Source organism: Ovis canadensis, chromosome 1, assembly GCF_042477335.2.
Source record: "Ovis canadensis isolate MfBH-ARS-UI-01 breed Bighorn chromosome 1, ARS-UI_OviCan_v2, whole genome shotgun sequence".
Classification (NCBI taxonomy): Eukaryota; Metazoa; Chordata; class Mammalia; order Artiodactyla; family Bovidae; genus Ovis; species Ovis canadensis.
This window is the reverse complement of record NC_091245.1, coordinates 101,733,804-101,759,280: the sequence shown is the minus strand read 5'-3', so window position 1 is coordinate 101,759,280 and position 25,477 is coordinate 101,733,804. Positions and strand designations below refer to the sequence as shown.

The window sequence follows — 25,477 nt, the reverse complement described above, 5'->3', positions numbered from 1 at the left end:
AAACTGTCTTTGAAACCATGGTGGCTCAGCTGGTAAGGAATCAGCCTGAAGTGTGGGAGACCTGGGTTCAATCCCTGGGTTGGGAAGATCCTCTGGAGAAGGGAATGGCTACCCACTCCAGTATTCTGGACTGAAGAATTCCATGGACTGTATAGTACATGGGGTCGCAAAGAGCCAGACAAGACTGAGTGACTTTCACTCACTCACTTTTTTCCCTTCAGGCTGTTTACAATGGTTATCTTAAATGTTAATTCCCCTGGTGGTATAGCCCTGTTATAGAGGTGAAAGGGTAACATTTCTGTCAGTGCTGTCCAATGTCGCTGTGGTTGTATAGCTGATTCCCTTTAACTAAAGGGATATATTTAAAGCTCTCGTGAAATGCAAGGCCTGAACTCAGTGGAGTTTCTTTGGGCCCATCATTCACAGACAATGATAGGCCCTGCTTATAGAGCTGTTTGTTCTTCAGAATGCTGCTTCACATGCCATGATGATTTGAATAAGTAGACATTAACGAACGTTGAGTTTGGATTCAAGATAACCTCCATCATGAAACTTCCCTGGCGGTCCAGTGGTTAAGACTCCAAGCTTCCAATGCAGGGGGCACGAGTTGGATCCCTGATCAGGGAGCTGTGATCTCACTGGTTGTGTGGTGAGGCCAAAAAAAAAAAATAACCCCTATCATTTTACGCATAAGGAAACAAACCTAGAGAAAGGAATGGGCACATTTGTTAAACACGTATTAAGTTCTTAGCGTATACCAGGCTGCACGTTTCCTGTTTTGTTGGCTGTTATGTATGTTAGAAACCATCTCTCAGTTTCCAGATAAATCATTTCAGTTTGCATCTGTTTTCATCATTTGTTTTGTATTTGCCTCTTCACATTTTTCTGTAGTTGAGTAGACAAACTAAATTTATTACTTTAACAACTTAAAAAAAAAGATTTTTGTTGTGGACCATTTCTGAAGTCTTTATTGAATTTGTGACAATATTGCTTCTGATTTGTGTTCTGATATTTTGGCCATGAGGCATGTGGGATCTTAGCTCCTCAACCAGGGATCGAACCTACACCCCTTGCTTTGGAAGGTGAAGTCTTAACCACTGGATGGCCAGGGAAGTCCCTGATGTCAACAACTTAACCACAATTTAATTTTCCTGACAGTAGGACTTTATCTCCCTTGTTCACCAGGATACCCTACTGCTCTCAGGGGTGTCTAGTATGCTGAGTAAGTATTGAATAAGTGAATGTTGTAAAACCTGGCATTGGAGATTTATATCTTTATGCACTGTTAACATGAAAATACCTTTGAAAGGATAACACTAATTAAACCATAACATCATGAATTCATTTATAATAGCTAGCATTAATAATTATAGGTCACTTATTCTAAATATATAATCTCTCTTAATGCTCATATATATTATCTCATTTAATCTTTGTAAGAATCCTATGAGGTATGAATTAATATTCTTGTTTTTAGATGAGGAATAAGGCACAGATCAATTGATTAGTTTGTCTGAAGTCACATAGCTAGTAGGGGTAGAGACAATTTTGGGGGGGGGTAGAGACATTGTGATTGCTGGCGTCCATCTACCCAAAATTTTTTAATAGGCATTTTATATACCATTTTAGCCACAGTAGAAAATAGTATGAAGGTTCTCATTTCTTTACATCCTCACCAAAATTTATTGTTTGTGGTATTTACACAGTCAGTATTCTTAACTGCTACATACAAGACTTTCTCCATTGGACTTAAAGTCACTTTCTACAGAAGTGTAGCACACTTGATTCTTTTTAAGGAAGAGGGTGGGGTGTTGTCTTTTTTTGTAGATGAAGGTGAAATACATTTAGCCGCCAGCATAGCGCAGTTGCTTGGATGGAGAGATGAGTGCACAGTGCTGAAAAATTTGCTGGAAAGGTTTTGCAGTTCTTAAAATCTTTTCTGTAACATCCTTTATTCATAATTGTTTTTCAGCTCTTTAAATGACTTTAAGGTTCTTACTGGAATCTTTCTCCTGGTTCTTAATAATCTATAATTGTGCCTTTTTGATGAACTTTTTGAATTTGGCTTCAGAAACAGTGCATTGCTCGCTTTTTCTCGCTGACTCCCTTTGTTCCTTAGGCCTGCTCATATTCTTTCTCTTGTTCATTATGCTTCTCCAAGTCACTCTTATAACTGGAACTCTTTAGTTAGTAAGCCAGTCAACTTCCTTCATTTCTGTTTGCCCATCCACCTGCCTCAATTAAATATTTATTTGGTAACTACTGTATCTCCTTCCCTTCATTTATCTTTTATGTATTGAAGACTGTCCAAAATGTTTATTGCTGTCTTTTCACAGAGGCTTATTTTCTGTATTTTCATTGGTCTAAAAAAAATCTCTTTTTGAATAACCCGAAAAGTCTCTGATGCTGGGAGGGATTGCAGGCAGGAGGAAAAGGGGACGACAGAGGATGAGATGGCTGGATGGCATCACTGACTTGATGGACTTGCGTTTGGGTGAACTCTGGGAGTTGGTGCTGGACAGGGAAGCCTGGTGTGCTGCGATTCATGGGGTCACAAAGAGTCGGACACGACTGAGTGACTGAACTGAACTAATATGTTATTTATTATATATATACACAGGTATATGGGCTTCCCTAGTGGCTCAGCAATGGCAACCCACTCCAGTACTCTTGCCTGGAAAATCCCGTGGACAGAGGAGCCTGGTAGGCTGCAGTCCATGGGGTTGCGAAGAGTCGGACACGACTGAGCGACTTTCCTTTCACTTTTCGCTTTCATGCATTGGAGAAGGAAATGGCAACCCACTCCAGTGTTCTTGCCTGGAGAATCCCAGGGATGGGGGAGCCTGGTGGGCTGCCATCTATGGGGTCACACAGAGTCGGACACAACTGAAGCCACTTAGCAGCAGCAGCAGTGGCTCAGCAGTAAAGAATCTGCCTGCAGTGCGGGAGATGCTGGAGACAGGAGTTCAGTCCCTGGCTCAGGAACATCCACTGGAGGAGGGTTTGGCAACCTATTCCAGTCTTCTTGCCTAGAGAATCCAATGGACAGAAGAGCCTGGAAGTCTACAGTCCCTGGGGTCACAAAGAGTTGGACAAAAACAAAAAAACAAAGAGTTGGACACAACTGAAGTGACTGAGCACTGCACAAGTATATACCCACTCCAGTATTCTTGCCTGCAGAACTCCATGGACAGAGGATCCTTCAAGGCTACAGTCCATGGGGCTGCCGAGAGTTAGACTTGAATGAGTGACTAACACTTTCCCAAGTTTTATATATATGTGTGTCTGTATGTATATGTGTGTATATATAGATCTGTAATCACCAGTATTTCTTTCAGATTTGCTGCCCTTTGTAACTTTTCCTTATCTTTCATGACTATCACAGTTTTTCCAGTTCCCCAGGCTAAGTAACTAGAAGTGTTTGGATTCTTTTATGTTTTTATCAGATTTGTTATCACATCTTGTTTTTTTTTTCCATTAAAAAAAAGCATTTTAAATATATAAGAATATTAAAGCATATAAAACATTTAAACTATATAAAATATATACTTAAAATAGATTTGTTTATTTTTTAATTAATTTTTATTGGGGGTATAGTTGATTTACAATGTTATGTTAGTTTCTGCTGTTTACAGTAAAAGTGTATTTGTCATACATATACATATGTTCACTCTAGTTTAGATTCTGCTCATATAGATCATTACAGAGTATTGAGTATAGTTCCCTGTGCTATACAGTAGGTACTTAATAGTTACCTGTCTTATATATGTTGTTGTTTGTGTTCATTGCTAGTCGTTTCCAGCTCTTTCGCGACCTGATAGACTCTAGCCCACCAGGCTCCTCTGTCCGTGGGATTTCCTAGCAAAGAATACTTCTGTGCTGTGTGCTCCGTTGCTTTGGTCGTGTCTGACTCTGCAACCCTATGGACTGTAGCCCACCAGGCTCCTCTTTCCATAGGGTTCTCCAGGCAAGAATACTGGAGTGGATTGCAGTTTCCTTCTCCAGGGGAATCTTCCCGACCAGGGATTCAAGCTGCATCTCTTGTATAGGCAGGTGGATTCTTTACCACTGAGCCACCAGGGAAGCCCCATTTATATGTAGCAGTGTGTATGTGTCAATCCCAGTCTCCCAGTTTATCCCTCCCCACCTTTCCCCTTTGGTAAGCATAAGTTTGTTTTTTACATCTGTGACTCTTAAAATAAATTTATTTAAACATATACATTAAAAGTGATTTTAGTAAAAATTCTCCGTACATTTATTTAAAGACTTGGTTTTACATGATTTGTTATGAAAACAGCAGTATTCTACCCCCTTCTCTGGTGACATGTTTTTCTTTTCTTTTAACCAAACTTTTAATTTTTTTATTAAATGTCCCAGAAATAGGAGATACAAGTTTTTAAACTGAAGAAGCCAGAACAATGAATGAAAACTCACCTACTCAAGACACATTATTATGGAATTTCAGCATCAGATACAAAGAGTATTTTATAAGCTCCAGAGAGGAGAAAATTGATCAGTGAAAAATAATAAGCAATCAGATGGTTTTGCTTCTCCGTACAGTAATCACTCTGGGAGATAGATGACAGTGGAGTGATACCTTCCAAATTCTGAGGGAAAATAATTTCCAAGTTAGAGTTCCATAGCTAGGCAAACTATCAGTGAAGTGGAAGAAAGATATTTTCACATACTCAAGGCCTCCTTTATACTCTTTGCCTGGAACTTCCTAGAGGGTAAGCCTTACTGGTAGATGAGAGTGTAGCAGTAGTGTTAGTCGCTTCAGTCGTGTCCGCTTCAGTGACCCCATGGACTGTAGCCCTCCAGGCTCCTCTGTCCACGGGACTCTCCAGCCAAGAATACTGGAGTGGGTTGCCATTCCCTTCTCCAGGGGATCTTACCAACCCAGGGATCAAACCTGGGTCTCCTGCGTTGTACGCAGATTCTTTTACTGTTTGAGCTACAGGGAAGGCCTGTACCAAGAAAGAGGACACATGAATTACAGGGAAGAAGCAGTACAATAGGATACATCCCTTTCACATACATTGTTCTTAGTTTCCCTGCTTTCAGTTTGGTAACCTCACTTTCAACTTTGCCTGGTGTTCCCCAGGCCAGAGGACCTCTGATTTATTTTACACTCTTCCAGAGAATAAATCAATTTTTGACTGGGTTGAGGAGGGGCATTTTCCCTTTTGGAAGAAACGGAGAGGATCTGGAAATTGACCTGCTGCTTAAACAGTTACTGAACCAATCCTTATTTTAGATTTCATTTGCTGTCCTCTCTACCCTCCCCCAGAAGCACCCAGAGTCACCCAGAGTCTGGGGCATTCTGTTATGTAAATAGAGTTGGTTTTTTGCTTTGCTTTTTCCCTACTGGTTTAGAATTCAGTTCTTATGGGTCTACCAAAGGTAGTGGTCCCAGTTTCCATAAATTTACTATTATTTTCTTTCACCCATTTTTCCCCCCATTTATATGATTCTCTATCTTGTGTAAAATTGTTTTTCTCCTTTATGTAATTTGAGGTCGCTGGGCAGAAGAGAGTAAAAGTAGGTATAGATACATTTAAAATACTGTTCTTACTCAGAAGTTACATAGTTTAAAATTTTAGAGGTTCCTTTACTTTTTCATCCTGCTATCCTAATTTAGGCCCAATTTCACCTCATTTTTGGTTAGTCTAATTTGTTTCTCTGCTTCTATTCAAATTCTAAGGCTGTCAGATTGATCTTTTAATTTATATTTTCTTGTCACTCTAACTTAAAGATATGTCTTGTCTTTCAGTTGCTTATTGAATCAGATTTAAGACTTCATTTTGACCTTCAAGGCCTCCTCACAGTTGGGTAGCACTTGACATGTTATATTTTCTGCTGAATACATTCTGTGCTGCTTCATGGGCCTGTTTCCCTACAGCTCCTTACAGCTGTTTTCATAACCCCACCCCCCATTATGATTTGCTCATCTTCTTTTCTGTATATGGGAGGCCTTTTTCCTCTTCTTCACTTTTTCTGAGGTTCAGCTTGACCTGTCTTTCTGAAACTTCCAGGCTGGCTGGTTGGCAGCTTTGTTTCCTTTAGTTTTTCCTTCCTATTGAGTACCTTCTCTGTGCTAGGGACTGTGTCAGACTAAACCACCTCAATTATCTTTTCTTTCTCTAAATTTCTCCAACCCTTAGATCCCATTTAAACCTATTATTGAAAGTATGGAATTTATTTTTTAAGGAAAAATTTTGTTCTTTCTTAGAAAAGTTACATATACTAACTTTAAAATTTGTAGGGTGAAATAGAAAAAGTTAATAGTGTAATATATAAAATAAACTCAGCCTTACTAATAATAGAGAAATCCACATCAAACCAACAATGATAATCATTTTATACCTAGAAAATTAGTAAAACTTTGAAGGATTGCTGAGATCTAGTGCTTTTGGAGCTATGGATAATTTATACCGTTGGTGAAGTTCTTAGTTGGAATGACTGAAATGGCAACCTACTCCAGTACTCTTGCCTGGAAAATTCCATGGATGGAGGAGCCTGGTAGGCTACAATCCATGGTGTTGCAAAGAATTGGACACAACTGAGCAATTTCACTGGTTCAGTGGTCTTGGAGAGTAACGGGCAAAGTTTTAAATGTGCTTTTTTAGATTCAGAAAGTCATTTTCAGAAATTTTTTGTTGTAGGTAATCTTGGCATATGTGCTTAAAAATATACAAGGATATTTGATGAAACATTATTTATGATAGTGATAGCTTGAATGTCATAAGTGTGTGTGTGTGTGTGTGTGTGTGTGTGTGTGTGTGTTAGTCGCTCAGTTGTGTCTGACTCTTTGCAACCCCAAGGATTGTAGCCCGCCAGGGTCTTCTGTTCATGGGATTCTCCAGGCAAGAGTACTGGAGTGGGTTGCTATTTCTTTCTCCAGTCATAAATATATGTTCTGTGAAATACTGTATAACTGTTAAAACAGAATGAACTAACAGTATTTATTGATGTGACGTACCTTCTAGAATACATTGTTAATTGGAAAATAAAAGTTTCGGAATAAGTATGATATGGTTCCTTTCCCCTTGTTATGTAAAAATTGCTAAGACCGTGTAATATTTAGTGTAAAGAGAAGATCTGGAAGGATTCATAACAAAATGTGAACAGCAATTTCCCGTGGCAGAAATTGGGGTATATGTACAAAAGACTACTTTTGACAGTTTGTTTCTATATTGTTTGAATATTTTGGGGGACTTCTACATCTTATTTTCTGTATACCCATATTTTAATACATTACTTTTGTAATGTAAAAATTAGTAATGGCCAAATCAGTTAGCCTTTTTAGTGTTTGATGTATTTTTACAAAGCTCCTATTTAAGGAGTACTTAGAGTATGTTAGGCACTGTTCAGGTTTAGTATCTAATCTTCCCCTAAGGTAGGTACTGTTACAGCTGCATTTTACAGATAAACCCTGAGAGATTAAAAAATTTGCCCAAGGTCATACATGTAGTAAGTGGTAACCCTAGGATTGGAATCTAGATTTCTATCACTTTAGAGTTTGAGCTATGTTCTCTCAGATTTTCAGTGCATGCCACACACACAGGTACATGCACATAAATTTTCTTTTTAAAAAATTGGAATCATGCATTTTCTGATTATAAAAGTAATATATGTCTAGTGTAAAAGATAAAACAAAATGGATATGTAGGAAATCAAATATAGAAGTCTCTAAATGCCATTCCAGAGATAACCACTGTTAATAGGTTATTGTGTAACATTTGCTGTCTCCATTCTAGCCATGAGGTCATCCACACTATTTCTAGAATTTAACAGGCATGCTCTCACCTCCAGGCGTCTACACTCTGCCTAGGATGCATTTCCCCCAGATACCTGCATGGTTTATTCCCTTACCTTCTTCTGACCTTTCCTTAAATGCTGCTTTTTCAGCGAGGTCTTCCCTCACTATCTAAAATTACTTGAACTTTATATACATCTGTGTTGACTCCACTAGTTTATTTTTCTCTATATTTATCACTATATAACATATTGTTAGATCAAACCAAATGAAATTGCTATTTATCCATTTCTTATCTATAAAATGTCAGCCCAGTTTATATTTTGTTTCTCGATTTATCTTGCTCTTCTACTAGCATGCAGAATTCATAAGAGTTAGGATTTTTGTCTCTTCTTTTTGTTTTATCTCTAAGGCTTGCAACAGTGCCTGACATATAGTAGGCATGCAATAAATATTAAATGAATTCTTCCAGGCTTTTGTTATGCATATAAGCTTATTGTATATAATTTTCTGTAGCTTATGTTTCCATTTTTTCCATAGTCATGTATGGTGAATAGCTTTCCCTTTCAGTGATATAGATCCACCTCAAACATTTTTTATATGTTAAAATTTTTTTATTGTGGGAAAGTACATATAACATAAAATTTGCCTTTTTAACTTTTAAAAAAATTTATATAGTTGAAGTACAGTTAAATTACAACGTTGTGTTAATTACTGCTGTACAGCAAAGTGACCCAGTTATACATATATATATATATATATATATATATATACACACACACACACACTTTGTTTAAAACTTTTTAATATGTTTATTTTGGCCATGCTGGGTCTTAGTTGCAGAACGTGGGATCTTTGATCTTTAGTTGCAGCATGTGAACTCTCAGTTGCAGCATGTGGGATCTAGTTCCCTGGCCAGGGATCAAACCCTGACCCCTTGCATTGAGAGCATGGAGTCTTAGCCACTGGACCACCAGGGAAGTCCCTCTTTTTTATATTCTTTTGAACTATTTTTCAGTGTATAGTTCAGTGGTATTAGTATAGTCATGTTGTTGTGTAGTCATTATCATTCTCCATCTCAAGAACTTTTTCATCTAACAAAATTAAAAACTCTAGCTATTAAACAATAATCCCCTGTTCCACAATTTCTCCAGTCCAGGCCACAATTCTACACTCTATGAATCTGATTATTCTATACAGGTACCTTATATAAAGCAGAATCCTGTAGTGCTTATCTTTTTGTGAGTGATTTATTTCACTTAGCATAATATTTTCAAGATTCAACCATATTGTAGCATATTGTAGAATTTTCTTCTTTTCAAAGGCTGAATAGTATTCCATTGGATATAGATGTTGTATTTTTAAAAATCCATTCATCTTTATCAACATTGAGTTGCTTCTTCTTTTTGGCTATTGTGACTAATGCTGCTTTGAGCATTGGTGTTGTACAAGTGTCTCTTCAAGATCCTGCTTTCAATTCTTTTTTGTATACACCCAGAAGTGAAATTGCTGGATTATATAGTAATTCTATTTTTAATTTTTTGAGGCATCTTTATTCTATTCTCAATAGTGGTTGCAGGTTTTACATTCCTACAGTGTACGAGAGTTTCAACCCTGTACATCCTTGTTAACACTTATTATTTTTTTCTTTTTCATGGTGCCATTTTAATGGGTGTGAGGTGATACCTCATAGTTTTGATTTGTGTTTCTCTAATGATTAGTGATGTTGGGCATCTTTTCATATGCTTATTGGCCATTTGTGTATTTCCTTTGGAGAAATGTCTGTTCACGTTGTTTGTCCATTTTAAAATTAGGTTGTACTTTTTTGTTGTTGAGTTGCAGTTCTTTATGTATTCTGGATATTAATCCCATATCACATAAATGATTCGCAAATGTTTCCTCTCATTCTGTGGGTTGCCTTTTTACTTTGTTGATAGTGTTCTTTGATGCACAGAAGTTGCTAATTTTGATGAAGTACAGTTTATCACTTTTTACTTTTGTTGCTTGTGCTTTTTCTATATCCAAGAAATTACCAAACTCAGTGTCATGACGTTTTACCCTGTTTTCTTGTATGAATTTCATAGTTCTAGCTCTTACATTTAGATCTTTGATCCACTTTGAGTTAGTTTTTGTATATGAGTAATGTAAGGAAGGATACAACTTCATTTTTTTTTTTCAACTTCACCTTTTTAACATGTGAATGTCCAGTTTTCCAAGAACCATTTGTTGAAAAGATAGTCTTTCCCCATTGAATGGTCATGGGACCCTTGTTGAAAATCATTTGATCGTAGATGTGAGGATTTATTTTGGAGCTCTGTATTCTATTCCATTGGTCTGTATGTTTTATATCAGTGATACACTGTTTTGATTATGACAGCTTTGTGACGTATCATCATTTTAATGGTGAGTATCCATTATTTCTCTCTATCCATTATTGAAGGCAGTTATAATCCTTGGGCTTGTAATTAAAGACGTGCATAAAAGAGGTTTTGTGTTTTGAGTTTAGGTGCAGTTTATTATCAGTACAATTTGGAGGTAGATTTTAGGAATAATGAGTAAAATTTTAAAAAATGTATCCAAAGTGGTTCATATTTATACAGTGTAGGAATACAGTGAATTATTGTTACCAGTATTTTTTTTGAACATTTCAACATCTATTCAACTTATAATGCTGCTTTTATTTTTTATCATTTCTGTTTTCCTCACTCATGTTTTCAGTGACTTAGTTTTATATTATTTCTTCCATTTCAGGAAAGAAAGTCACATTCAAGAAGTGACTTTTCTATAAATCTGTGAGATTGTGTTGACTGATTAAATATTTACTAGTTTTTTTTTCTATCAAGTGGTGATTTTAATAGAAGGTGCTTGAGTTCAGTACACTAAGAATACTGCTTAAGTATGCTACACTTGACATCACACTAAGTTCCTCTTCCATTTAAAAGGAGCTAATCTTAGAAAATTAAATCCAGAGTATTTTGAAAGAATCATGCATCATTATTGTATTAGTTCCTCAGGCCTGTAGTGATGAATTATCACAAGCTAGAGGGCTTAAAACAACAGAAATTTATTCTCTCGCATCTCTGGAGGCTCTAAACCTGAAATGAAGGTATTGGTAGATTTGGTTTTCTCTTTTCTAGCTTCTAGACACATCATCCAGTCTCTGTATCTAAATGTCCCTCTCCTTGCTTTTGTAAAGATATCATTCATGGATTTAGAAACCACCCTAATCCAATATGACCTCAATTTTCACTAATTATATCTTCAGAGACCCTATTTCCAAATAAGATCACATTCTGAGTCTCTGTGGACATGCATTTTTTACATTCTTCCGCCCACTACAATTTATTGAGCAACATTTATTCCAGGAATTCAAGCATTGGTCAACCTGAGAAAACCTATGTCCGTGTCATTATCAAACTAAAGGGAAAGAAAAATGATTGTATTAATAAATACTTTACAAAAACATTTGTTTCTGATTTAAAAAAAAAATCCACTCCACTGCAATAAGCAGCCCACGCACTGTAATTAGAATAGCTTCCACTGTCCACAACTAGAGGAAAGCCCACACAGCTTAAGTAAATGAAGACAGAAAACAAGTATTTTGAAAAGAAGATCCATTATTGGAGCTTCCAATAATGTTAAGATGTTAATGTTATAATGTTAAGATGTCAGTTCTAAGTTAATGTTTAGTCAGTGCAATTCGAATAAAACAACCCAACTTAAAAAAAAAATGAAAATGATTTTTTTAAAAAGTCTTAACTTTTTTTTTAAACATGGACCTCTACGACTGGTGAAATCTATTGAAGCCCTTCAACCTCATTGGATCGCTGTGGAAATAAATGAGAGGCACACAAGTTGCTCAGCACAGTGCCTGACACACAGTGAGGGCTTAGAAAAAAATCACTAATTATCCATGCATTCACTGTAAAACCAGGAGTAATACTTTTACTTTGAGTCTTCAAAAGTTCTTGTCACACTTTTGTGTTGCACCCACTCCAGAATATTAGTAAAAACCTCCCCTGGTCTGGGCCAAGTTGGAGCCCTTAGTGAGGAGAGGAAAGACACAGGCATGTGGGAGGAAGCTTTGGTGAGCTGGTGGTGCAGGGCCCTAAGCCCCAGGCTCACCCTGCAGTGTGGCTTGCTGTCCCTATTGAACCCTTAGCATGTTAGTGTATAAAATAACACTATATAGTGTTATGAAAAAATCAATTTTATTAAAAATATAGTTACCAAAATAAGAGAAATTACAAGTTTGTAATACAGTAATTAATGTTTCTTTGTTAACACAATAAGGCCTAGTGACAAGTCTAATAATTACTATATTCTCAAAATCGTATTGAATGTAACAATTCTGGATGTTTGTGTTAACTATCATGTGATATGAAAATATCTGATTTCTGTTGATGACAAAGTCACAGATAACTGCTGAAACTACTGTGTTTTACCTTACTTTCCTGATTGAAGGAAATGCTAAATTTCAGTTAATGATTATTGAAAATAAAACTTTTCTTTGTCCCAAGTTTATGAGTAGGTTTTAGCCACTGACCCACAGATCAAGAGCGCTTGCAAATAATGCAGTAAATGAAGAAAACTAAATAGTGTGTAAGTGTATAAAACTAAATATTGAATAAGGCAAGGTAAAATAATCATTCCTTACAGATGTAATTATGTATTAAGAAAATTAAAAAAAAAATCCAGTAAACTAAATGGTTTTAGAGAATTCAGTAAAGTTATTTGAGTACATAAACACACTGAAGTCAGTAGCTTCCTTTTATTCTAGCAATAACCAATTAGAGGTTGTAATGGAAAAGATTTCATTCCAAGATATAATAGTATTAAGAGCTATAAAATACCTAAAAATAAGACTTATGTGAGGAAGACTGTAAAATTTTATCAAAGGGCATTAGGAAATGTCTGAATAAATGTAAGATGTACCATATTTCTGGATGATGAAATGCAGTACCATACTACTGTTCCTTCAAAGTTCTTATATAAATTTAATGTAATTTAGTTAACCTTAAAAGAGTTTTTTTATTAGAACTCTACTTAAATTTTAAATTTCAAAAGGAAGATGAAGTATATGACATTAAAATCTTTTTAAAACTTTTAAACTTTTTTTGAGATGATTTTAGATTCATATTCAGTTATGAGAAATAATACAGAGATTCTCTACCCTTAACCCAGTTTCCCCCAGTGGTTGTATCTTGCAAAACTATAGTATAATATCATGAACAGGATATTTATATTGGTACAGTCAAGAGTGGAGAAGGCAATGGCACCCCACTCCAGTACTCTTGCCTGGAAAATCCCATGGACGGAGGAGCCTGGTGGGCTGCAGTCCATGGGGTCGCGAAGAATCGGACACGACTTCACTTTCACTTTCATGCATTGGAGAAGGAAATGGCAACCCACTCCAGTATTCTTGCCTAGAGAATCCCAGGGATGGGGGAGTCTGGTGGGCTGCCGTCTGTGGGGTCGCACAGAGTCAGACACGACTGAAGCAACTTAGCAGCAGCAGCAGCACAGTCAAGATACAGAATATTTCTGTCATCATAAGGGTCCCTCGTGGTACCCGTTTAAAGCAACATCCGCTTTCCTCGTACTTCTACCCTCTCCTTAATCCCCAGCACCTACTAACCTGTTTTCTATTTCTGTAATTTTGCTATTTCAAGAATGTTCTATAAATGGAATTGTACAGTACGTACAATTTCTCCAGTCTTTTGAGTATTACAAATAAAAGTGTATAAACATTTGGATACAGGTTTTTCTATAAATATAAGTCTTCACTTTTCTGGGATAAATACCTGCAAGTGCAGTGCTGGAATTTATGTTGATTGCATGTTTGGTAATCAACCATGGCAGTTTTTAAAGAAACTACCAAACTATTTCCCAGAGTGGCTGTACTATATTATATTCTTACCAGCAGTATATAGTGATTATTTTTGTATCTTTCCTATTTTTTATTAGTATTATTTGTAGCCATTTTAATAGGTATGTTGTACATCTCATTGTGGCTTTAGTTTGCATTTCTCTCATGTCTAATGACATTCCATACACTTATTTACCATTTGTGCATCATTGATGCAATGGACATGAACTTGGGCAAACTTTGGGAGATGGTGAGGGACAGGGAGGCCTGGTGTGCTACAGTCCATGGGGTTGCAAGTTTGGACATGACTGGGCGACTGAACAACAATCTTTGGTAAAATGTGTGTTTAAGACTTTTGCTTTATTACTGTTGAGTTTTGAGAGTTCTTCTTATATTCTAGTTCCAAGTCCTTTGTTGCAGTGTTTTCTCCCACTGTGTAGCTTGTCTTTTGATCCTCTGACAGTCTTCCCCAGAGCAAAAGTTCTTAATTTCAATGATGTCCAGTTAATCAGTTTTTCATTTCCTGTATCATGTTTTTGGTACCAAGTCTAAGAACTCTTTGCCTAGTCCCTAGATCCTGAAGATTTTCTCTGAAAGTTACATAGTTTTACATTATACATGTAAGTCCATGATTCATTTTGATTAAATTTGGGGTAATTTAATAAGGGGTAATTAAATTTGGGGTACTTTAATAAAGTAATAAGGGGTCAAGGTTTGTTTTTTTTTCCCTAAGGATGTCTAGTTGGTCTAGCACTGTTTGTTGAAGAGACTGTCTTTCCTCCTTTGAATTGCTTTTGCACTTTCGTCAGAATCATTTGGGCATATTTGTGTGAGTGTTTCTGGATTCCATTGATGTAAGTGTCTGTGACTCTGCTAGGGTTGCACAGTCTTAATTATTATAGTTATATTAGAGGTCTTGAACTCAAGTAGACTCTTTTCTCCCACTTTGTTTTAGCTGTTATAGTTTTTTAACCTTCCCATATACATTTTAGAATGGTCATGTTTATGTCTTCAAAAATATCTTGGTAGTATTTTGAAAGGAATTGCATTAAACTTGTGTATCAGTTTTAAGAGAATTTACATCTTTTGTTGAGTCTTCCATTCCATAAATGTGATAAGTCTCTCCATTTGTTTAGATCTTTCATTTCTTTCATCAACATCAGCATACAAATCCTGTGCATTTGTTAAATTCACATTTAATTATTTTTTGAAAGGGTTATGAATGGTTTTGTGCTTTAAAATTTTTATGTCCATGTATTAATTGCTGGTATATAGAACCACAGTTGAGTTTTGTGTGCTTATCTTGTATACTGCAGTTTTGCTGAATTTACTTGTTTGTTCTAAGAGGTTTTTTTTGTTTTGGTAGGTTCCTTAGAATTTTCTACAAAGACAATCATGTAATCTGCATATGGGGGTAGTTTTTTTTTTTTCCTTTTTCATCTGTATGGCTTTTATTTCCTATTCTTGCATTTTTTGCACTGGCTAGAACTTCCCATACTGTGTTTAAATAAGTGATGAGCGTGAACATTTTTTTTCCTCGTTCCCAGATCTTAGGGAGAAAGCATCGTCTTTCACTGTTAAGTATATGGCAACCTGCTCCAATATTCTACCTGGAAAATTCCATGGACAGAGGAGCCTGGCAGGCTACAGTCCATGGGGTTTTAAAGAGTTGGACATGACTGAGCAAGTGAGCGCATTCACACACCCACACACATACACAGTGGTAGTTTTTCTTTTTTCCCTTTTTTGTAGATACTTTTGTCAAGGTGAAGACATTTCACTTTAATTTTTCTGTTTTTGTCAGAATGGGTGTTGAATTTTAGGAAATACTTTTTTTTTTTAATACCCCATGGGGTTTTTTTTTTTCTTCACTTTTTAAATTCTTTTTTTACCCCTCCCTGTTGCACTTCCCTCTCACTCTGCAGCAAATACTTTTTATACATAGGCTGATATGATCATTGTTTTTCTTCTTAGCCTAGTAATGTGTTGATTGATTTTAAGTGTTTAACCAGTTTGCTTTTCTTGAGTAAATCACATACGGTTACACTGTAAAATTCTTTTGCATATTGCCGAATTCTGTTTGCTAAATTCTATTTGCTAATATTTTGTTCAGAATTTTTGCATCTGTTTTCCTAAGGGATATTAATCTTGGGTTTTTTTTGTTTTTGTTTTTGTTTTTTTTACTGTCTTTGTTTGGTTTTTGTATCAGATTTATACTAGCTTCATAAGATCAACTGGTAAGTGTTCCCTTCCTCAACTAGTTTCTGGAGGAGATTATGTAACATTGCTGTTCATTCTTTAAATGTTCAGTAAAATTCTCCAGTGAAATCATCTAGACCTAGAATTTTTTTTTTAAGAGTTCTTGAAATATGGATTCAGTTTCCTAGTAATTATGGGATCATTCATGTCACCTGTTTTGTGTTTGGTTAGTTGTTTTGGTTTGTGTTTTTGTTTCTTTTAAAATTTAATTTTTTTGTGTGGCTTTGTGATCCTTTGTTGCTGCATGTGGGCTTTCTCTAGTTCCTCTAAGACACAGGGGCTCCAGAGCACAGCCTCAGTAGTTGTGGCACATGGGCTTAGTTGCCCATGATGTGGAGTCTTCCCAATCGAACGCACATCCCCTGCTTTAGCAGGTGGATTCTTTACCGCCGGACCACCAGGAAAGTTCAGTTTGAGTTTTTTAAGGAATTGATCCTTTTGATCTAAGTTGCCAGATTTATTTGTTAGTATTCTTGGTTATCTCTTCGATTTCTTCGGGGTCTGTCTTGATAATTCCTGTTTCCCCCCCTGATTTTGGTAGTTTGTGTGTTTTTGGCCTGGTTTGTCAATGTTATTGATCAATTTAAAGAACTCTTTTGTTTTATTTTTAAATTGTTCTTCTGTTTTACAGTTTATTATTTTGTGTCTTTCATTATTGCTTTCTTTTTGCTTGTTTTGGGTTTATTTTGTTCTTTCTTTTTCCCCAAAGTAATTTTTCAGTTTCAGAAAAAAGCTGTCACATGAATTTGGATTAGAAAACATGATAATAAGAGGTTTGGTTTTTCTGGAAACACAAGGAAGAGAAATAACCCTTAGCAGGTTCAATGACAATTTTCTGGATCTTCCTCTTGCATCAAAGCTATACATCTCCCCAAAGCACCTGCTCCAAGAGTTAGTTTACTCTTTTTATCTCTGTATACCTGGGACAGGCTACTTCTCTTCTGCTTCAACCCCTCTTTCAGTCAGAATGTGTGAATGCTAAAGACCTTGAGCTCTGACCAGTGAAAGAACCATCCTTTAAGCCAGCAACCCGCAGGCCAAAGCCCCACTCCCAGTCCCTACAGCAGAGGCCACAAAGCTGACATTGTTTCTACTGTCTCAGTGAAAGTCGCTCAGTTGTGTCCGACTCTTTGCCACCCCACGGACTATGCAGTCCATGGACTTCTCCAAGCCAGAATACTGGAGTGGGTAGCCTTTCCCTTCTTCAGGGGATCATTCCAACCCAAGGATCAAACCCAGGTCTCCCACGTTGCAGGTGGATTCTTCACCAGCTGAGTCACAAGGGAAGCCCTCCACTGTCTCAGGAAGAAACCAAAAGCTGACCCTCATCATAAATCAAGACCTAACATGAAGAGAGAATGAAGGCTCCCAGGTCCAGAGTAGCCTGCAACCTGGGAGCAAGAAAAGGGAACGTTTGCAGTCATTCCTTCTTTAGAAATAAGGGGAAAACTGGACCCTTTCCATTATTGTGGTTCTATAAGGTGCTCTACTGCTAAGCTCCCAGAAGATCCGCAAGCACAAACCTTTTCCTAGGTCCCACATCAAGTATCAGATCCCATTCCAGGTGTGATACAGGAGAGGGGAGACGAGTACAAATTTGGCTGTGTGATCAGTGCTGGCCCCAAACATACGGGTTTCTCAAGAGACAGATAAGGTGGTCTGATAGTCCCATCTCTTGAAGAATTTTCCACAGATTGTTGTGGTCCACACAGTCAAAGGCTTTAACATGGTCAATGAAGCAGAAGTAGATGTTTCTCTGTAATTCCCTTTCTTTCTCTAAGATCTAGCAGATGTTGGCAATTTGATCTCTGGTACCTCTGCCTTTTCTGAACCTAGCTTGTACATCTGGAAGTTCTTGGTTTTTGTACTGCTGAAGCCTAGCTTGAAGGATTTCAAGGCTTCATCTTCCTATGTCATATCTTTTTGCCTTTTCATGCTGTTCATGGGGTTCTCAAGGCAATAATACTGGAGTGGTTTGCCATTCCCTCCTCCTGTGGACCACATTTTGTCAGAACTCTCCATTGTGACCCGTTCATCTTGGGTGGCCCTGATGGCATGGCCTGTATAGCTTCGTTGAAGCTTATGCAGCTTCATACACAAACCCCTTCATCATGACAAGCTGTGACCCATGAAGCAGAAATGTTAATTAGACCCTGGTGATTGAGGTGTCACTGAGGTTTTCTGTACCTTTGCTGATTTTCTTTCTAATTGTTCTGTGCGTTGTTGAGAGAGGGATGTTGAAGTCTCTCAGCTATAACTTTTCTCCTTTCTGTTCTGTCCGTTTTTGTTTAACATATTTTGCAGCTTTGTCGTGCATGTACACCACATGTTTCCTTGCTGGATTGAATCTTTATTATATAATGTACTGCTTTGTCCCTGGTAATTTTATTTGCTTTGGAGTTTACCTTTCTGTGTTGTTCAGTCACCAAATTGTGTCTGACTCTTTGCAAACCCATGGACTGCAGCATGCCAGGCCTCTTTGTCCCTCACCATCTTCCAGAGTTTACCTTATCTGTTATTATTAATATAGACACTTCTGCTTTTCTTTGATTAATATTTTGCAAGATGTTTCTTTTCCATTATTTTACTTTCACCCCACCTCCACTGTTATATTTTAAGTGAGTTTCTTGCAGACAGCATATAGTTGCCATGTTTTTTAAGTTGCTCTGCCAATCTCTGTTAATTGGTGCATTTAGACCATTTGCATTTAATAAAATTATTGATGTGTTCGTGCTTAAGTCTGCCATTTTATTTTTTGTTTTCTGTTCATTTTGATTTTTGTTTCTCTGTTTTCTTTTTCCTGTTTTCCTATAGGTTATTTGACCATTTTTAAAACTTCTAAAGAGTTGGACATGACTGAGCAACTGAACAGTAACAACAAATAATGTTTATTAGTGTATCTTCTTGAATAGCTTTTCCACTAATTGCTATAGTGGGCCTTATGTTATATATACATATACATAATTCAGCACAGTCTGTTGATGTCATTTTACCAGTTTGCGTAAAGTGTTGAAATCTTACCTCCCTTTACATTTTTTTATCCTCCCCATTTATAATTTGCCTTAAATTTCTGTATTTACATTTAGAAGCATCAGTGTTGTCATTTTTGCTTCAACCATTATATATAATTTAGGAACTTCAAAAGGACAAGCACAGCCTATTGATTTTTGTTAATACAGTGTTTTTTTCCTTCTTTCTTGGTGTTCTAAAATTTCTTCTGTTTAACATCCTTTCTTTTTGGAGAACTTTGTTTAGCTATTCTTTAGCATAGGATTGCTGATGACAGATCCTCCTTAGTTCTCCATCAGCAGAGAATATGTTTATTTTCTGCTCATTTTTGAATGTGTTTTCACTGGGTAAAGGATTCTGGATTGGTAGTTTCTTTCTTTCAGAACTTAAAAAATATTGTGCCACTTTATTTTGGCCTCCATGGTTTCTGATGAAAAATATGCTATCTAAATTATTTTTCCTCTCTTAAGTGTCATTTTTCCCTGGCTTCTTTCAGAACTTTGTCTTTAATTTTTTTATGTTTAATTGTGATCTGTGTTGAAATGAGTTTCTTTAGGTTTATCCTTTAAGGGTTGCTCAACTTCTTGAATCCATAAGTTACATCTGTCACCAAATTTGGGAAGTTAGATGTTATTTTTCAGCTTTGCCTTCTTTCTCCCCACCAGGACTCAAATGACACAAATACTAGCTCTTTTGTTAGTTACACAAGTCCCTGAGCATCTCTTGATTTTTTTTTTTTCCTATTCATTTTCTTTCCCTGTCTGTTTTCAGTCAGTCAGTTCAGTTGCTCAGTCGTGTCCAACTCTTTGCGACCCCCATGGACTGCAGCACTCCAGGCTTCCCTGTCCATCACCAACTCTCGGAGCTTGCTCAAACTCATGTCCATCGAGTTGGTAATGCCGTCCAGCCATCTTATCCTCTGTTGTCTCCTTCTCCTCCTGCCTTCAGTCTTTCCCAGCATCAGGGTCTTTTCCAGTGAGTCCGTTCTTCGCATCAGGTGGCCAAAGTATTGGAGCTTCAGCATCAGTCCTTCCAGTGAATATTCACTACTGATTTCCTTTAGGATTGACTGGTTTGATCTCCTTGCAGTCCAAGGGACTCTCAAGAGTCTTCTCCAACACCACAGTTCAAAAGCATCAATTCTTTGGCTCTCAGCTTTCTTTATGGCCCAGCTCTTACATCCATCATGACTACAGTTAAAACCATAGCTTTGACTAGAGGAACCTTAGTCAGCAAAGTAATGTCTCTCTACCTTTCAATATGCTGTCTAGGTTTGTCATAGCTTTTCTTCCAAGGAGCAAGGATCTTTTGATTTCATGGCTGTAGTCACCATCTGCAGTGATTTTGGAGCCCACGAAAATAAAGCCTGTCACTGTTTCCATTGTTTCCCATCTATTTGCCATGAGGTGATGGGACTGGATCACAGATGTTTTCTCTTAGGATTAGATTAGGTGATTTGTGTAGTGTTCTTTCATTTCATGGATTCTTTCCTTTGTTCCCTCCTTTCTGCTGTTGAGCCTATCCACTTAACTTTTAACTTCAATTCATATTTTCAGTTCTGAGATTTCTATTCAGTTCTTCTTTATATTTCCTACATATTTGCTGGGACTATTTTTGCTGAGGCTATTTTTTCATTTGTTTCAACTGTGATAGTAATTGCTTGTTGAAGCATTTTTACCGTCCCTGGGTCAGGAAGATCCTCTGGAGAAGGGAATGGCAATCTACTCCAGTATTCTTGCCTGGAGAATCCCATGGACAGAGGAACCTGGCGGGCTATAGTCCATGGGGTCACAAAGTCTCAGACATTACTGAGTGTCTATTATTATTTTTGCCATACTCACTTGTAAAATCTTTATCAGATAATTCTAACATCTGTGTCATTTCACTGTTAGCATCTATTGATTACTTTTCTTGAATTTAAAATCTTCCTGATTCTTAGAATGATGAGTGATTTAAAAAAAAAGTTTTGAAGCCTGGACATTTTTGTATTCTGTGATATTGGCCTTTATTCAAACCTGTTTTATCTAGCTTTCATGATACCACTTTTGAAGAGTGGTATCAATAATGGCGCTACCTTGTTATTATTCGATAGAGATAGAATTCCAGGTTCCCCACTAAGCCTATTTTGACACTTGAGGTAGGACTTCTTCCTGCTGGATATGGATGGGAGTTACATTTCCCTACATGGTCTCCACTGACACTTGGGAGGGACAGGTGCTCATTTCTGACAGCTGGAAATGAAAATTCCAAGACCCTACTTGGCCTTCTCTGACCCAATCCCAGGAGGGGTTTTGAGGTACTTTGTTACAGCCTTGCAAAGACAGATACTTAGGTTCCCCACTCAGCCTTTGCTGACAGAGTAAAGGCTGGATCACAGTTTTCCTCTGGTGTTTGGCTGAGGTATAGTAGTAGTTGTTTAAGAATTCTCTGTCCTGGTAACCTTTTCGCTTTGCTGGTCCTTTGTCTAGAGAGACTAAGCCTTTAAGAAAAGGAAACCCAGGAGAACTCATCCCCATACATTCTTCACATCCTGAAGTCTTTAGCTGGTCTGCTTTCTTCTGTCTACCTTTGAGAATGTTCTTAAGTTTGTTTTATGTATGATGTCTAGAACTTTTAGTTGTGCTTAGTAGGAGGAATAGGAAAAAGTACATCTATTCCATTGTCCTGGAAGCAGAAGTAGTGTATGCCATTTAATAAGCACATTTTGTAGAATAAATTAATGGAGAATGGAGGACTTTCCTATTTGATAACTAAAATGTGCTATAAAAAACACTTTTTATCAAAAGTGTTCAGTATTGACACAGGAGCTGAAAAATATATTAATATACAATAAAAGTAGAGAAAGAGATCAGTTGCTTGTAGACACCCGAAAATATAGTAAAGAGAGTCATTTCAGATAAGTGAGGAAAGGATGGATTAACCAGCAAATGATGTTAGAATAATTAGCTAACCATTTACAAGAAGATACTCAGTGTTCTGCCTTATGCCAGGTAGGCAAAAGTAATAAATTTCAGATGGATTACAAATCTAAATGAGAAACACAAAAGTTTTATAAGGATGTAAATTCAAAGATAGGGAGCTTTTCTAAGCAAAACAGAAATCCAGGAATTATTTAGGAAAACATTGATAAGTTTAACAACATAAAATCATAAAACGTTATATGTTTAAAGGCTGAGGTAGGTGATGGAAAATATTTGTAATACATAATAGGCATGCATTGTTATAAATTGATATCCTTTAATATCTTTTATATACTGATAGATCCTGTAAATTCTTTCAGTTCAGTTCAGTCTCTCAGTCGTGTCCGACTCTTTGCGACCCTATGAATCGCAGCACGCCAGGCTTCCCTGTCCATCACCAACTCCTGGAGTCACCCAAACTCTTGTCCATTGAGTCAGTGATGCCATCCAGCCATCTCATCCTCTGTCGTCCCCTTCTCCTCCTGTCCCCAATCCCTCCCAGCATCAGAGTCTTTTCCAATGAGTCAACTCGTCGCATGAGGTGGCCAAAGTACTGGAGTTTCAGCTTTAGCATCATTCCTTCCAAAGAAATCCCAGGGTTGATCTCCTTCAGAATGGACTGGTTGGATCTCCTTGCAGTCCAAGGGACTCCCAAGAGTCTTCTCCAACACCACAGTTCAAAAGCATCAATTCTTTGGTGCTCAGCTTTCTTCACAGTCCAACTTTCACATCCACACATGACCACTGGAAAAACCATAGCCTTGACTAGACGGACCTTTGTTGGCAAAGTAATGTCTCTGCTTTTGAATATGCCATCTAGGTTGGTTATAACTTTCCTTCCAAGGAGTAAGCGTCTTTTAATTTCATGGCTGCTTTAGAAAAAGATATATTATTAAGTATAAAAATATCAAAGATACATCAACTCATTGATTTCAGAGGACTAATGTAAAAACACATAATAAGAATGAAATACTGTACCATTTTTGCCTGTCAGTTTTGGTGAAATTACAAAGTATAATATCAAGTCCTGGTGAGGGAGATAGGTACTCTCATATCCTGTTAGTGGGAGCAGAAATTATAGCAACCTTTTTGGAATGTAATTTGACAGTACCCATCATAATTTTATGTGCTTATTATATACCTGGATACAGTGAATTTCATCTCTAGGAATCTGTTCTAAAAAGCAGAAGAGAATTTAAAGTTGTATGTGTAAATGTTTTATATACTTATATTAGTAAGTATAAATACATTTGCTTATTTGTAATAGTAGATAATTAGTAATAGTAAATAGAAACAATATAAATGTCTGTCAACTTGGGGAATTGTTGAATAAGATATGATATATTCATACACTGTGAGGTTATGAAAAGGGGTGAGGCATCTGTCTTGAGTGTGTGTGTGTATGTGTGTGTGTGTGTGTGTGTGTGTGTCTTTGATATGTATTTAAATGCTAAAAGCAACTTTCAGATCAGGATTCTTATTTTTATTAGGAAAAATGCCTCCTCCCCTATCAACACACATGTCATGTAATGACGGCCATATCCGTTGGTTGGCAGGAGACTTGCACTAAACATGTTTCCTTTCCATTGCATCATTTTTCTCTCCAGATTAGCTCATTTTCAGCCTGGAGAAATACCTCTTGTGCTTGGCCACCCTGAAGTTGCTCTTAATTTTTTTCTTTTAATATCTGGTTTCACTTTACCCATACCCAGCTTCTCATTTGTAATCTGTTTTGTATACTTTCTGTATGCTACATTTTCAGGGATTTGTACAAAAACATCAAGAATCGTTGTATACAATATTTTTGGCCTGTCTTGTGGACTCTCACATAAGGTTAGTCCCAAAAGGCCATTGGTCATCTTCAACAAACCCACTGTAATCAAATGTGCCCATTTTTGATCAGAGAGATAGATGTGTATAATCTGAGGGGAAAAATAAGAGATAAACTGAACTCAGCTATTAAAAATGGTTGCTTCTGGGGTATGAGATTGAATTGATAGGAGAGAAAAAGGATTAAAAAGAGGTGTCATAACAAAGGACTTAAGAGTTTTACTCTATGTAAGTATTTTGAGTATTGGACTTTAGGTGATTTTTTAATTTTCAGGTTGTTCTGCATTTTCTAAATAAAATAAATCAGAGGAGCTAAGTTATATATATTTGTTGCATGAATAAAATATGTAAACCTATTTGTGTCTTTTAGATTAATGTTGGGGAAGGCAATGACACCCCACTCCAGCACTCTTGCCTGGAAAATCCCATGGACGGAGGAGCCTGGTGGGCTGCAGTCCATGGGGTCGCTAAGAGTTGGACACGACTGAGCAACTTCACTTTCATGCATTGGAGAAGGAAATGACAACCCACTCCAGTGTTCTTGAGTAGAGAATCCCAGGGATGTGGGAGCCTGGTGGGCTGCCGTCTATGGGGTCGCACAGAGTCAGACACGACTGAAGCGACTTAGCAGCAGATTAATGTCACTATTACAAGCTTTTAGAAGTGGAGGCTGCAGAATATAGTGCCACCTCTTCCAAACTGTATGAAGTTGGGGAAACTGAAGTAGGGAAATCTTTTTCTAGAGTAAGAATTCAAGAAAAGCAATCTAAAATGTGCATTTGAGTTTTTTGGCAAACTGTTGAGATATCATCCATAGCTTCAACCTTTCTTCTAGCTAGTTTGATAATGATGATGATGATAAACAAGGACAATCTTTCTAAAATCTGTGTTTCTGTTTTTCTCGGACAGAAATGACATCAGATGTACCACCTCTGGGTCCAGCCATTGCCTCTGGAAACCCTGGGCCTGGGATTCAAGGTGGAGGAGCCATCGTCCAGAGGGCTATTAAGCGGCGACCAGGGTAAGTTTGAGTGTATTGTGTCATGAACGCTTCTCCTTTAAACCGCCTAATTTTGTTAGTTACTAAACCCCTTTTCCTAACCCTCTTGCTTCTTTTAACTGCTTATTACACTCCTTTCAGATAACTTTCTTTAGTCCCTAGATTTTTATTTGTGTGGAATTGATGTTTTTACCTAATTGCTTAGAGGCAGTTTTGTTTTTTTTTAAACCAAAAATCTCTGGAAGGTAAAGGACTATAGCTAAGCCCAAAGATTTCACTGTTGCTGAGAAAATACCGTTGCTTTCATTAAGCTTTGTATCTCCATTCTCAGAATCTTTTTGGTAGGCTTTTTACTTTCCTGAATTTAGAGAACGCTGAAATCTAAAATATTTTTCCTTTAAGTTATTGATACGTTGCCCTGTTGGGAATCCAGAGTCCATTTGGTTCCAGAATTATTTATTAAATACCTAATTAGTGTAAAGCATTGTGTGATTGCTCCTAGAATACAAAGGTAAATAAGGCACAGTTTTTGTCTCTAAGTTACTTATGTTCTTAAAGGGATAATCGTCACACACATAAATGTAATTCAAGATAGAATACTCCAGGTTTGCTAAGAAAGGAACAAATACAGTGCTGTGTATTTCGCTGCATGGAAAATCACCATTGGTTGGTAGAGGTTGGGAAAGGCTTCAGAAAAGAGATTGTTTTAGAAAGGCCTGGGAGAAGGGGTAGTATTTTACCTACTTTATATTTTCTGTTTTTTCCTTTCTTGTGTTTTAAAAAATTCTGTA

At 37.1% G+C, this 25,477-nt stretch overlaps 1 protein-coding gene across 2 annotated transcripts in view; it reads left to right on the top strand.

The window, feature by feature from the left end:
* The window catches only part of ARNT (aryl hydrocarbon receptor nuclear translocator), a 66,729-nt gene that overhangs the window by 4,164 nt on the left and 37,088 nt on the right, over positions 1 to 25,477 (top strand). For both annotated transcript variants that reach the window (XM_069603680.1, XM_069603690.1), the window contains exon 2: positions 24,596 to 24,707. In XM_069603680.1, coding sequence (XP_069459781.1) covers positions 24,596 to 24,707 — 112 coding nt within the window. The remainder of the gene's footprint in view (positions 1 to 24,595; positions 24,708 to 25,477) is intronic.